Source organism: Nerophis lumbriciformis, linkage group LG16 (assembly GCF_033978685.3).
Source record: "Nerophis lumbriciformis linkage group LG16, RoL_Nlum_v2.1, whole genome shotgun sequence".
Classification (NCBI taxonomy): domain Eukaryota; kingdom Metazoa; phylum Chordata; class Actinopteri; order Syngnathiformes; family Syngnathidae; genus Nerophis; species Nerophis lumbriciformis.
Window position 1 is genome coordinate 28,376,206 of NC_084563.2, and position 13,543 is coordinate 28,389,748.

Consider the following 13,543-nt stretch of genomic DNA (forward strand, 5'->3'; position numbering starts at 1 on the left):
ATGGCAACATATGTTGCTCCAAAACCTGTATGTACCTTTCAGCATTAATGGTGCCTTCACAGATGTGTAAGTTACCCATGTCTTGGCCACTAATACACCCCCATACCATCACACATGCTGCCTTTTACACTTTGCGCCTATAACAATCCGGATGGTTCTTTTCCTCTTTGGTCCGAAGGACACCACGTCCAGTTTCCAAAAACAATTTGAAATGTGGACTCGTCAGACCACAGAACACTTTTCCACTTTGTATCAGTCCATCTTAGATGAGCTCAGGCCCAGCAAAGCGGACGGCGTTTCTGGGTGTTGTTTATAAACGGTTTTCGCCTTGCATAGGAGAGTTTTAACTTGCACTTACAGATGTAGCGACCAACTGTAGTTACTGACAGTGGGTTTCTGAAGTGTTCCTGAGCCCATGTGGTGATATCCTTTACACACTGATGTTGCTTGTTGATGCAGTACAGCCTGAGGGATGGAAGGTCACGGGCTTAGCTGCTTACGTGCAGTGATTTCTCCAGATTCTCTGAACCCTTTGATGATATTACGGAGCGTAGATGGTGAAATCCCTAAATTCCTTGCAATAGCTGCTTGAGAAAGGTTTTTCTTAAACTGTTCAACAATTTGCTCACGCATTTGTTGACAAAGTGGTGACCCTCGCCCCATCCTTGATTGTGAATGACTGAGCATTTCATGGAATCTACTTTTATACCCAATCATGGCACCCACCTGTTCCCAATTAGCCTGCACACCTGTGGGATGTTCCAAATAAGTCTTTGATGAGCATTCCTCAACTTTATCAGTATTTATTGCCACCTTTCCCAACTTCTTTGTCACGTGTTGCTGCCATCAAATTCTAAAGTTAATGATTATTTGCAAAAAAAAAATGTTTATGAGTTTGAACATCAAATATGTTGTCTTTGTAGCATATTCAACTGAATATGGCTTGAAAAGTATTCACAAATCATTGTATTCCGTTTATATTTACATCTAACACAATTTCCCAACTCATATGGAAACGGGGTTTGTACATACACACACTGCACTGCAATACACATTAGACTAAATTCGGCTCTGAAGAAGATGTCATGCCAGTCTGCAGTGAAGTATGAGAGGGATGGCTCTAGCTGCAGTGTGACTAACTATAGTTATCATTACTTGTACACCAACACATAGCTGCAGTGTGACTAACTATATTTATCATCACTTGTACACCAACACGTAGCTACAGTGTTAGCATATTTGCTACGTACCTTCCAGGGACTCACAATCGTGTGTCAAATGTTGTCAAATATGAAAAGTATATTTAGCAAGGCATTGTTTTGTTTAATGTCACTTTAATGAATGAATTATTCCTGTTTAATTGTCATGTGCTTATAACACTTGGTTTACTATCGTGTCTTCCCAAAGCGTTGCCATGGCAACCTGGAGGAGGCAGCACTGAGACAATTGTCTTCAAAATCTGACTAAATGTTTTTCAAAACAAAATAAATAAAAAAATCATATTTCATGATGCCATTACATTTTAACCAAACATGTCAAATGTGTGTGTGTGTGTCTGTGCGTGTGTGTGTGTGTGTGTGTGTGTGTGTGTGTGTGTGTGTGTGTGTGTGTGTGTGTGTGTGTGTGTGTGTGTGTGTGTGTGTGTGTGGTTTGAATCCAGCTCCCTGCGCCCAAGTGACTGCTGCTGTGCCCTCGGGCAAGGCACTACCACCTCGCTCCCAGGCGACCCACTTTAGCACATGTTTGCCCTGAGTCTACCTGAGGGCAGCATGGCCACACATGTAGCTTAGCACCGTGACTGTGACTCACACATCTCACTATACAAACAAATCCAATCAGTTGTTGTTACTAAGTGGAAGATGCAATTACTGTACACTCCGCTACTATTTTCCTACGCTTTGAGCCCTGCGGCTTACAAAAATGCAGCCAGTTGTCCAAAACGAGCAAACAAACAAACACACTGAACTGGTGTGTGTGTTTGTTTGTGCTATGGCGCCATCTTTTGGAGGAGTTTACTCACTGCAGGTGCTGCTGGGTGAATGCCTACGAGTCGTTTAAAAGTTTTAAACCGGAAGTAAAATTGCCGTTCAGTCTTCTAGCCGTCCATAGCGTTTCTACTTGTATAGATTCTTCATTCATCACTCCAAGCAACGTTTGTAAGTTTTACAATATAACTAAAACAATTCTTACTTACTAAAGCGTCCCATGTGTGATGTCTGTAGGAACGTTTTCATGCCTATTTGTACCTGCTATGTAATGAAGCTAGCGTCGTTAGCGTTAGCTAACATGCTAACACATTTACGAGTGTCTGTGTTAGTATTATTAACTTACAATGGAATTCTTTTTGACTCACAGAGTTTATATTTGCTAAATCAAGTACATTTGCTAATGTGTTCCTACGCTTTGCACTCTGTGGCTTATAAAATGGTGTGACTAACTCATGGATCTGTCTTCCCTGATGGCCATGAGGCAAATAGTTTTCACTAAAACATGCAAAGACACTTAAAAGGTGTGTTTTTGTTGCATGAGTTCACTCACTGCACACCTCTACGTGAACCGCAAGTAGAAGTGTCGTTCTGTCTCTACACGTATGGATTCTTCATTCATCACTCCAAGCAACATGTGTACGTTTTACAATATAACTAAAACTATTCTTACTTACTGAAGCGTCCCATGTGTGATGTCTGTAGGAGTGTTTTCATGCATATTTGTACCTGCTATTGTATGTACAAAAAAAGTCCCCCTCCTTTTCAGAAAAAACTGGACAATCATGAAAATCAAGCTAGCGTCGTTAGCATGAGCTAATATGCTAACACATATCTGTGTTAGCATTATTAAGTTACAATGACATTATTTTTGTATTTTGTTCAAATTCCTCAGTAAATTCACTAAAACGTCAGCATGGAGTTATTCAGTCTGTTTGCTGATTGGAGAGCTAGCTTGCGCAGCTAGTGGGTCCATGACCATGACTTCTGTTTTGTTTGATTAACCGTTTTACTGCCCTGTTACAAACACCGTTTGGAAACAATTAAGGTATGTAAATCAATCAATCAATGTTTACTTATATAGCCCTAAATCACGAGTGTCTCAAAGGGCTGCACAAGCCACAACGACATCCTGGACTCAGATCCCACATCAGGGCAAGGAAAAACTCAACCCAATGGGATGACAATGAGAAACCTTGGAGGGGACCGCAGATAAATAAACATTTACAGAATATTTCTGTGTAAATAACTCATTTTTATAATGTATATTTATGTGACTTACAGTATATATGGAACATATTTAGTGGGTGTGGCTTATATCCTTGTGCGCTATATAGTCGGGAAAATCACAGCCCTGGAAAATGAATATGATGCGATGTCATTTTGAGTTGGACATGAGAACAAAAACAGCTGGAATGAAAGACTGATGTCATTAAGTCTAAATTAAATTGTTGCTGTTCAGTCTGCAGCTTCTACCTTCATGCTATGTTTGACATATGGCAGAAACTGGAAGCCATCTGGGACGTGTTTAAAAGAAGTGTTGTTTTGTGAAGCGAGGATGGAGTCGCTGGTGCAACCCGACTGAGGCTGAGGATGTTGGCTGAGACAAGAAGCATGGAGGACAAATACATCCTCTCACTTTCACTCACTAACATTTGCTGCAGGCGTGAAGGAGATTTTAAAGAAGGAATGTTTCACACAGATCCAACCTCACTGGGTCTAAGGTCATGTGACCATCTGTCATCACTTGAGCGCTCCTACTTCCTCCCTCGGACTTTTCCCAGCATGCCGCAGTCCTTATTTGCACTCTGCCACCAACATTAGATTAGGAGTTTTGTCCGCCACACACTCCCAGGACAAGAAGGTCTTGGATGAAAGATTCATTTTGACGCTAAGACGCCCAGTCTGACCAGTAATACAATCTCAAGGAAACAGGAGCGCAGAACAGTCCAATATTACTATCCTTCTCCACTCTGATGGTTCACTGAAACTCCTCAAAATGCTATTTAATTTGTAACAATTTATTATTAGTGGTGAAAATACATACTGACATTTTAGATGTGACAAATACTTACTAAACATATTATACAAAGTACAAAAGCAGTGAAGTTGTGTAAATGGTAAATAAGAAGAGAATACAACAAATCCTTTTCAACTTATATTCAATTGAATAGACTGCAAAGACAAGATATTTCATGTTCACACTGAGAAACGTTCTTATTTCTTGCAAATATTAGCTCATTTGGAATTTGATGCCTGCAACATGTTTCAAAAAAGCTGGCACAAGTGGCAAACAAGAGTGAGAGAGTTGAGGAATGCTCATCAAAGACTTATTTGGAACATCCCACATGTGAACAGGCTAATTGGGAACAGGTGGGTGCCATGATTGGGTATAAAAGCAGCTTCCATGAAATGCTCACTCATTCACAAACAAGGACGGGGCGAGGGTCACCACTTTGTCAACAAATGCCTGAGCAAATTGTTTAAAAACAACATTTCTCAACAAGGAATTTAGGGATTTCACCATCTACGCTCCGTAATATCATCAAAAGGTTGAGAGAATCTGGAGAAATCACTGCACGTAAGCCATGATATTACACACCTTGGATCCCTCAGGCGGTACTGCATCAAAAAGCCACATCAGTGTGTAAAGGATATCACTGCATGGGCTCAGGAACACCCCAGAAAACCACTGTCAGTAACTACAGTTGGATGCTACATCTGTAAGTGCAAGTTAAAACTCTACTATGCAAACCCAAAGACATTTATCAACAGCACCCAGAAACGCCGCCGGCTTGGCTGGGCCCGAGCTCATCTAAGATGGACTGATGCAAAGTGGAAAAGTGTTCTGTGGTTTGAAGAGTCCACATTTCAAATTGTTTTTGGAAACTGTGGACCAAAGAGGAAAAGAACCATCCGGACTGTTCTAGGGTGAAAGTGTAAAAGGCAGCATGTGTGATGGTATGGGGGTGTATTAGTGGCCAAGACATGGGTAACTTACACATCTGTGAAGGCACCATTAATGCTGAAAGGTACATACAGCTTTTGGAACAACATATGTTGCCATCCAAGCAACGTTATCATGGACGCCCCTGCTTATTTCAGCAAGACAATGCCAAGCCAGGTGATACAACAGCATGGCTTCATAGTAAAAGAGTGCAGGTACTAGACTGGCCTGCCTGTAGTCCAGACATTGAAAATGTGTGAAGGCTAAAATATGAGAAGGGAGACTGTTGAACAACTTAAGCTGTACATCAAGCAAGAATGGGAAATAATTCCACTTCAAAAATGTGTCTCCTCAGTTCCCAAACCTTTACTGAGTGTTGTTAAAAGGAAAGGCCATGTAACACACTGGTAAAAATGCCTTTTTGCAACGTGTTGCTGCCATTAAATTCTAAGTTCATGATTATTTGCCAAAAAATAAGAAAGTTTCTCAGTGTGAACATGAAATATCTTGTCTTTGCAGTCTATTCAATTGAATATAAGTTGAAAAGGATTTGTTGTATTCTCTTTTTATTTACCATTTACACGCCCACTGAAATCAATCTAAGTACAGTTTGACTCCCAAACAAAAGAGCACAATTTTACCACAGCATGCCTTTAAAAATAGAAACAAACATTAGGTAAGACTATTGTGTCAAAGATAATACAATAAAATGCACTAATTACAACTGTAGTTTTATAAAGTGGTTTATTATTAATATAAAGTCTTTATTTTGAACAAATGTTGGCCAAATTCGACAGTATTTATTTCCTGCTTCTCCGTCAAACACACCATCATCAGCGACCAATGTTCCCTCTAATTGTCCATGTGTGTGAGAAAACACAACAACTCAACCAGTGAAGCACATGTGACAACACCACACCTGGCAATGCCACCACACACCTGGCAATGCCACCACACACCTAGCAATGCCACCACACACCTGGCAATGCCACCACACACCTAGCAATGCCACCACACACCTGTCTCAGACCAATTGAAATCTTTTATCAGAACACTCAAATGACAGGAGTCATTTTCATGAGATTATTTTCTAATATTAGTGATTTGGCCCACTTGTAATGAAAATAACAAAAGTAAATATTGTTTTTCATAAGCTACATATTAGTATTGTACAGAATGTCTGGGTGGGGGTCCTGCCTTGGAAGTAATGTGTACCCCTTTCAGAGATCACATTTCGTTCCACTTAAACCTTCACATGTTGCACAATGAGATGTAAGCATGGGATAATGTCTACAGTCCTTTCTCTAGTCACAGCATTTCACCATTAATATCTATAAATTAACATTAATAATAAAAGACAGTAGAATAAGCACCCATATGATTGAGGAGTCAAAGTGTAACTTTGTGTGGTGTTGGAGTTGTCCGACTTTTTGTGTGTCCATAAACACACCAGTGGCTAAGTGCTGTGAGCATGTGACAGATGACAGAGTTGGTTCAGGCAGAAAATAACTACTTTTTCCAGATAGAAGGTTTTTACTGGTGTTTTTGGTGAGGTTATGACCGAATGTAAACAGTTTTGCTCAATAAAGTGATCGATATAATTCCTGCACTCAAAGAACAATTTTAGAAGGTTAAAATATAAATTAAAAGGCAATAAACACATTGTGTTTTTCTTGTTGCACTCCAATAACACTTTACAATGTTCCATATTACATATAGTCTGCCATCATCAAGGATTAGATTAAAATACAATACAAAGCTTTAATGTCATTTTATTAAATTATTCATGATTTATGGTCGCCACTCCTGGTCTGTGCGTTAAGAAAAATACAATTATTAGTAAGTACTAAAAACAAAACTATGGATAAATGTACACAAATAAGATATGTAGCACGTAAAAGACACTTTTGTTAAAGATAAAACACAAATTAGAGTATTTTGTTACAAAAGTCAGTCATTTTACTTGCATTAGTTGACTGCTAATTGGGCAGTTTTAACTCCGCTAATATTTGACATCCATCTAAGGAACTATGTGCGTATCTACATGTTATGTATCTACATGTTACGTATCTACATGTTACGTATCTACATGTTACGTATCTACATGTTACGTATCTACATGTTATGTATCTACATGTTATGTATCTACATGTTACGTACGTTATGTATCTACATGTTATGTATCTACATGCTATGTATCTACATGTTATGTATCTACATGTTACGTACCTACATGTTATGTATCTACATGTTATATATCTACATGTTACGTATCTACATGTTACGTATCTACATGTTACGTATCTACATGTTACGTATCTACATGTTATGTATCTACATGTTATGTATCTACATGTTACGTATCTACATGTTACGTATCTACATGTTATGTATCTAAATTTTACGTATCTACATGTTATGTATCTACATGTTACGTATCTACCTTTTACGTATCTACATTTTATGTATCTACATGTTACGTATCTACATGTTACGTATCTACATGTTACGTATCTACATGGCATGTATGTACATGTTATGTATGTACATGTTATGTATCTACATGTTACGTATCTACATGTTGCGTATCTACATGCTACGTATCTACATTTTATGTATCTACATGTTACGTATCTACATGGCATGTATGTACATGTTATGTATGTACATGTTATGTATCTACATGTTACGTATCTACATGTTACGTATCTACATGCTACGTATCTACATGTTATGTATCTACATGTTATGTATCTACATGTTATGTATCTACATGTTACGTACCTACATGTTATGTATCTACATGTTATGTATCTACATGTTACGTACCTACATGTTATGTATCTACATGTTATATATCTACATGTTACGTATCTACATTTTGCGTATCTACATGTTATGTATCTACATGTTACTTATCTACATGGCATGTATCTACATGTTATGTATCTACATGTTACGTATCTACATGTTACGTATCTATATGTTACGTATCTACATGGTATGTATGTACATTTTACGTATCTACATGTTATATATCTACATGTTATGTATCTACATGTTATGTATCTACATATTACGTATCCACATGTCATGTACGTACATGTTATGTATATACATGTTATGCATCTACATTTTATATATCTACATGTCATGTATCTACATGTTATGCATTTACATGTTATGTATCTACATGTTATGCATTTACATGTTATGTATCTACATGTTACGTATCCACATGTTACGTATCTACATGTTACGTATCTACATGTTACGTATCTACATGTTATGTATCTACATGTTATGTATCTACATATTACGTATCCACATGTCATGTATGGACATGTTATGTATCTACATGTTATGCATTTACATGTTATGTATCTACATGTTACGTATCCACATGTTACGTATCTACATGTTACGTATCTACATGTTACGTATCTACATGTTATGTATCTACATGTTATGTATCTACATGTGCACAGTAGGGGAGCTGGTTAACTTATGAGAGTAGTGAATGTGTGTTTAAGAGAATGTCAACATGTTGTCTGAGTGATGTCAGTGAGTGAGTGAGTGAGTGAGTGAGTGGACGAGTAAAGAGAGAGAGAGGTGGCGTGTGCACTGCGCAGCAGAGTGATTAATGGGTCTGGTTGTGTCCTGCAAAACTAATAAAGCAAGCAGAATGTGACAAATCGACGGTCTCATCATTCTGACCGGAAAGCAGAGCTGAGCAGACCCATTGGCAGGTAAAGTGAAGGTTGTTACCCCCGACAAAAACATTGACCCTGAAGGGAACGTCTGCCCTGTGCTCCTCGACTACAGTCTGCACCGGAGCAGAACAGCAGGACAGGTGTAACAACTACATTATTACCTGTCACTCTTTAAACTTTTTGTGCATATCTGAATGGTCATTATTTAAATGTTTACCAAGGTTTGAAGCAAAGGTGCTAATACTAATCGCCACATTTGGTGATTAGTATTATTACACATTATTACTTGTATGCACTTTGTGTGTGCGTGTTGACACACTCAACATCACGCGCCTCGCTCTGTAGTCGCCGCCGCACAGCATCATGCAGATGAAAGAACGGTACCGGTACTTTTCAAAGGCAGCATAGTACCTGTTTCAATCAATTAGTACCGCGGTACTTTATTAGTAGTGGTATACCGTACAACCCTAGTACGAACACAAGTGTGACAAACACCAGCAACATTTGCTAAAAGGAAGCAGACTTACTGTAAGGAACACATTCATACTGGACCTCCAGGTACTTGTAGGTTCCGGGGCAAGGATCCGGGAAAACATCCGGGCCAGCGACCACGGCACACTGAGTCCGGTTGTTGCATCTAGGAAAGAAAAGAAAGGCTATAAACAAACAATCAGGTGTGAACTCCGATGTATTGCAAGCCCTGACAACAATACCACACGTTGGCAGTGATGCATCATGGGACACTTTAGACTGACAAGAGTGCAGACACAACGTTCCACTCATGAATCATCCTCTGGGAAAAGTTGTGTGCAAGGTGGTCCACCAGGACTCTTCAGGGCTCTTGTCTTTGTATCTTTGTGTGTGTGCGTGCGCGCGCGCGTGTGTGTGTGTGTGTGTTTGTGTGCGTGTGTGTGTGTGTGTGTGTGTGTGTGTGTGTGTGTGTGTGTGTGTGTGTGTGTGTGTGTGTGTGTGTGTGTGTGTGTGTGTGTGTAGGGACAACAACCTATGGTGTGAAGAGTGTTTTGACACACACTCCAGATAATGAATTCCAATTATCAAGGGGTGGAGGAGCTCTCTTCCCTGACACAAGTAAATATTAATCTCTTGAGAAGAAACATATATTTTCAATATCAATCTCTTGTGAACAAACATATTTACAATATTAACCTCTTGTAAACTAATAAATATTTACAATATTAATCCCTTGTGAACAAACATATTTACAATATTAATCTGTTGTGAACAAACCTATTTACAATATGAATCTCTTGTAAACAAACATATTTACAATATTAATCTGCTGTGAACAAACATATTTACAATATTAATCTGAAGTGAACAAACATATTTACAATAGTAATCTGTTGTGAACAAATATATTTACAATATGAATCTCTTGTGAACAAACATATTTACAATATTAATCTGTTGTGAACAAATACATTTACAATATTAATCTGTTGTGAACAAACATATTTATAACATTAATCTGTTGTGAACAAACATATTTACAATATTAATCTGTTGTGAACAAACATATTTACAATATTAATCTGTTGTGAACAAACATATTTACAATATTAATCTGTTGTGAACAAACATATTTATAATATTAATCTGTTGTGAACAAACATATTTACAATATTAATCTGTTGTGAACAAACATATTTACAATATTAATCTGTTGTGAACAAACTTATTTACAATAGTAATCTGTTGTGAACAAACATTTACAATATTAATCACTTGTGAACAAATATATTTACAATATTAATCTGTTGTGAACAAACATATTTACAATATTAACCTGTTGTGAACAAACTTATTTACAATATTAATCTGTTGTGAACAAATTTATTTACAATATTAATCTGTTGTGAACAAACATATTTACAATATTAATCTGTTGTGAACAAACATATTTACAATATTAATCTGTTGTGAACAAATTTATTTACAATATTAATCTGTTGTGAACAAACATATTTACAATATTAATCTGTTGTGAACAAACATATTTAAAATAGTATTCTGTTGTGAACAAACATATTTACAATATTAATCTGTTGTGAACAAACATATTTACAATATTAATCTGTTGTGAACAAACATATTTACAATATGTTGCTGGAACTGCTTCCTGCTGCTTGTATTTGTGCAGTTTAGTGGGGAAAAAAACGTGACCTTTTAGATGCAAATGTTTGCGTTGTAATGTTTTCCGGAGCCATTCGTCACAACAATAATGATTTGTGAGCGTTTCCATCAGAGATGAAAACACACGCTCATTTTTTCAACTTCTGCTCCTAAAAACTAATTAGTCAAACTATTTGAAAGAAAAAGTGTGCGTGTCGGTAGACATGAAGGCCTATTTTTACAGCAGTGGAAGAGGTAATATTTTCTCTAGTGAATATTGTCTTTCAATTAGTACAACTGTTGGGTTTCTCCGTCTTGCCCTCCCCAAGCAGCTGTCAAACAGAGCACATTTACATTAGAAACATTTCATTTCTCCCATTGAGATATTTTTAATGAGCATGTCAAATCTGCTATTTGCATAAAATGAAATATGCATGAAAATGAATAGAATTTGAGGACAATGTTCACCTGGAACACACAGAAGTAATAGAGAGGTGGTGTGACCATGGATTCTGCTGCACCCTAAAACTAGATTTGTTGCAAAGTCTGTCATATTCTAACAACAACAACACCCTGCAGTCCAAAACTCTCCCTTGTTGTGTTTCGCATCTCTGCTTTTTAATTTCTTGCCCCGGTGCCTTCATCATCGCTCACCTGTCACAGCCTGAGTGTGCGTCTATATATATTCTATGTATAGTCTAAATATAGTCTATATATAGTCTATATATAGTCTATATATAGTCACATTGTGGGGACGCATTACACCTTGGTTGGACGCTGCTGATTGGCTTTTGTTTTTGGGATTTTTAACGAGCGGCAAGCTGAACGAATGGTTTATGACTTTAGTAGGATTTTGTACAAAATCTTACACTGTAAGTACAAACTACACAAGCAGTGAAGTTGTCATGTTGTGTAAATGGTAAATAAAAAGAGAATACAACAAATCCTTTTCAACTTATATTCAATGGAATAGACTGCAAAGACAAGATATTTCATGTTCACACTGAGAAACTTTATTATTTCTTGCAAATATTAGCTCATTTGGAATTTGATGCCTGCAACATGTTTCAAAAAAGCTGGCACAAGTGGCAAAAAAGAGTGAGAATGTCAAGGAATGCTCATCAAAGACTTAATTGGAACATCCCACAAAAATGTGTCTCCTCAGTTCCCAAACCTTTACTGGGTGTTGTTAAAAGGAAAGGCCATGTAACACACTGGTAAAAAATGCCTTTTTTGCAACGTGTTACTGCCATTAAATTCTAACTTCATGATTATTTGCAAAAAAGAAGAAAGTTTGTCAGTGTGAACATGAAATATCTTGTCTTTGCAGTCTATTCAATTGAATATAAATTGAAAAAGATTTCTCTTTTTATTGACCATTTACACAACCTGACAACTTCACTGCTTTTAGGGTTTGCAGTAAATCAATATTTTTTGGATTACTTGCAAATAAATACAAAAATATGAATATATCTCATGAAGAGAAAATAAAGCCTTCTCCTCTTACTCTTATCTTAGTGAAGTGTGCAGAGTAGTGGGCATCAGAGCAATGCAGTTACAAGCTGAAAAAGACGCAGTATGATTGATACTTCGTTGTCTTTTCAACCGTTTAATTCTCAATGCACCACAGCAGACATGGCATCTGTAAAGCTGCCGTTGACTGTGTAGTTGACAAAGAATAAGCCTGCTGACAAACATGTCAACACTTGAGTTAATAAGGAGAATGAGCACATACATAACTTCATGATTCATCACATGTGAGAAACAGAAGTCATATTTATTCTTTACAACCTTCAGTCTTTGAAAAAGACTCTTTTATCTCCTGTGTTGTGGCTGTAGGCGACCCTACTATCATCACGCATGTGCCAGTCTCAGTGCAGGATACAACCTGCAAGCTGATTCCATTTCAAGTGTAGTGAAAAGACTGTTGACTTGCTTCTCAAATGGAAAGAAGGAAACATGTTTCAGTCCAAGTTCTTACACAACTACTTCCTTCTTACACAAACTACTTCCTTCTTACACAAACTACTTCCTTCTTACACAAACTACTTCCTTCTTACACAACTACTTCCTTCTTACACAAACTACTTCCTTCTTACACAACTACTTCCTTCTTACACAAATTACTTCCTTCTTACACAACTACTTCCTTCTTACACAAACTACTTCCTTTTTACACAAACTACTTCCTTCTTACACAACTACTTCCTTCTTACACAAACTACTTCCTTCTTACACAACTACTTCCTTCTTGCACAAACTACTTCTTCCACAAACTACTTCCTTCTTACACAACTACTTCCTTCTTACACAAACTACTTCCTTCTTACACAAACTACTTCCTTCTTACACAAACTACTTCCTTCTTACACAACTACTTCCTTCTTCCACAAACTACTTTCCTCTTACACAAACTACTTCCTTCTTACACAAACTACTTCCTTCTTACACAACTACTTCCTTCTTACACAACTACTTCCTTCTTACACAAACTACTTCCTTCTTACACAAACTACTTCCTTCTTACACAAACTACTTCCTTCTTACACAAACTACTTCCTTCTTACACAAACTACTTCCTTCTTACACAACTACTTCCTTCTTACACAAACTACTTCCTTCTTACACAAACTACTTCCTTCTTACGGACGGCGTGGCGCAGTGGAAGAATGGCCGTGCGCGACCCGAGGGTCCCTGGTTCAATCCCCACCTAGTACCAACCTCGTCATGTCCGTTGTGTCCTGAGCAAGACACTTCACCCTTGC

General features: G+C 37.5%; 1 protein-coding gene across 1 annotated transcript in view; it reads right to left on the minus strand.

Annotated features, from left to right (window-relative positions):
* The window catches only part of adgrl3.1 (adhesion G protein-coupled receptor L3.1), a 320,601-nt gene that overhangs the window by 157,307 nt on the left and 149,751 nt on the right, over positions 1 to 13,543 (minus strand). The window contains exon 5 of the mRNA XM_072914913.1: positions 9,173 to 9,282. Coding sequence (XP_072771014.1) covers positions 9,173 to 9,282 — 110 coding nt within the window. The remainder of the gene's footprint in view (positions 1 to 9,172; positions 9,283 to 13,543) is intronic.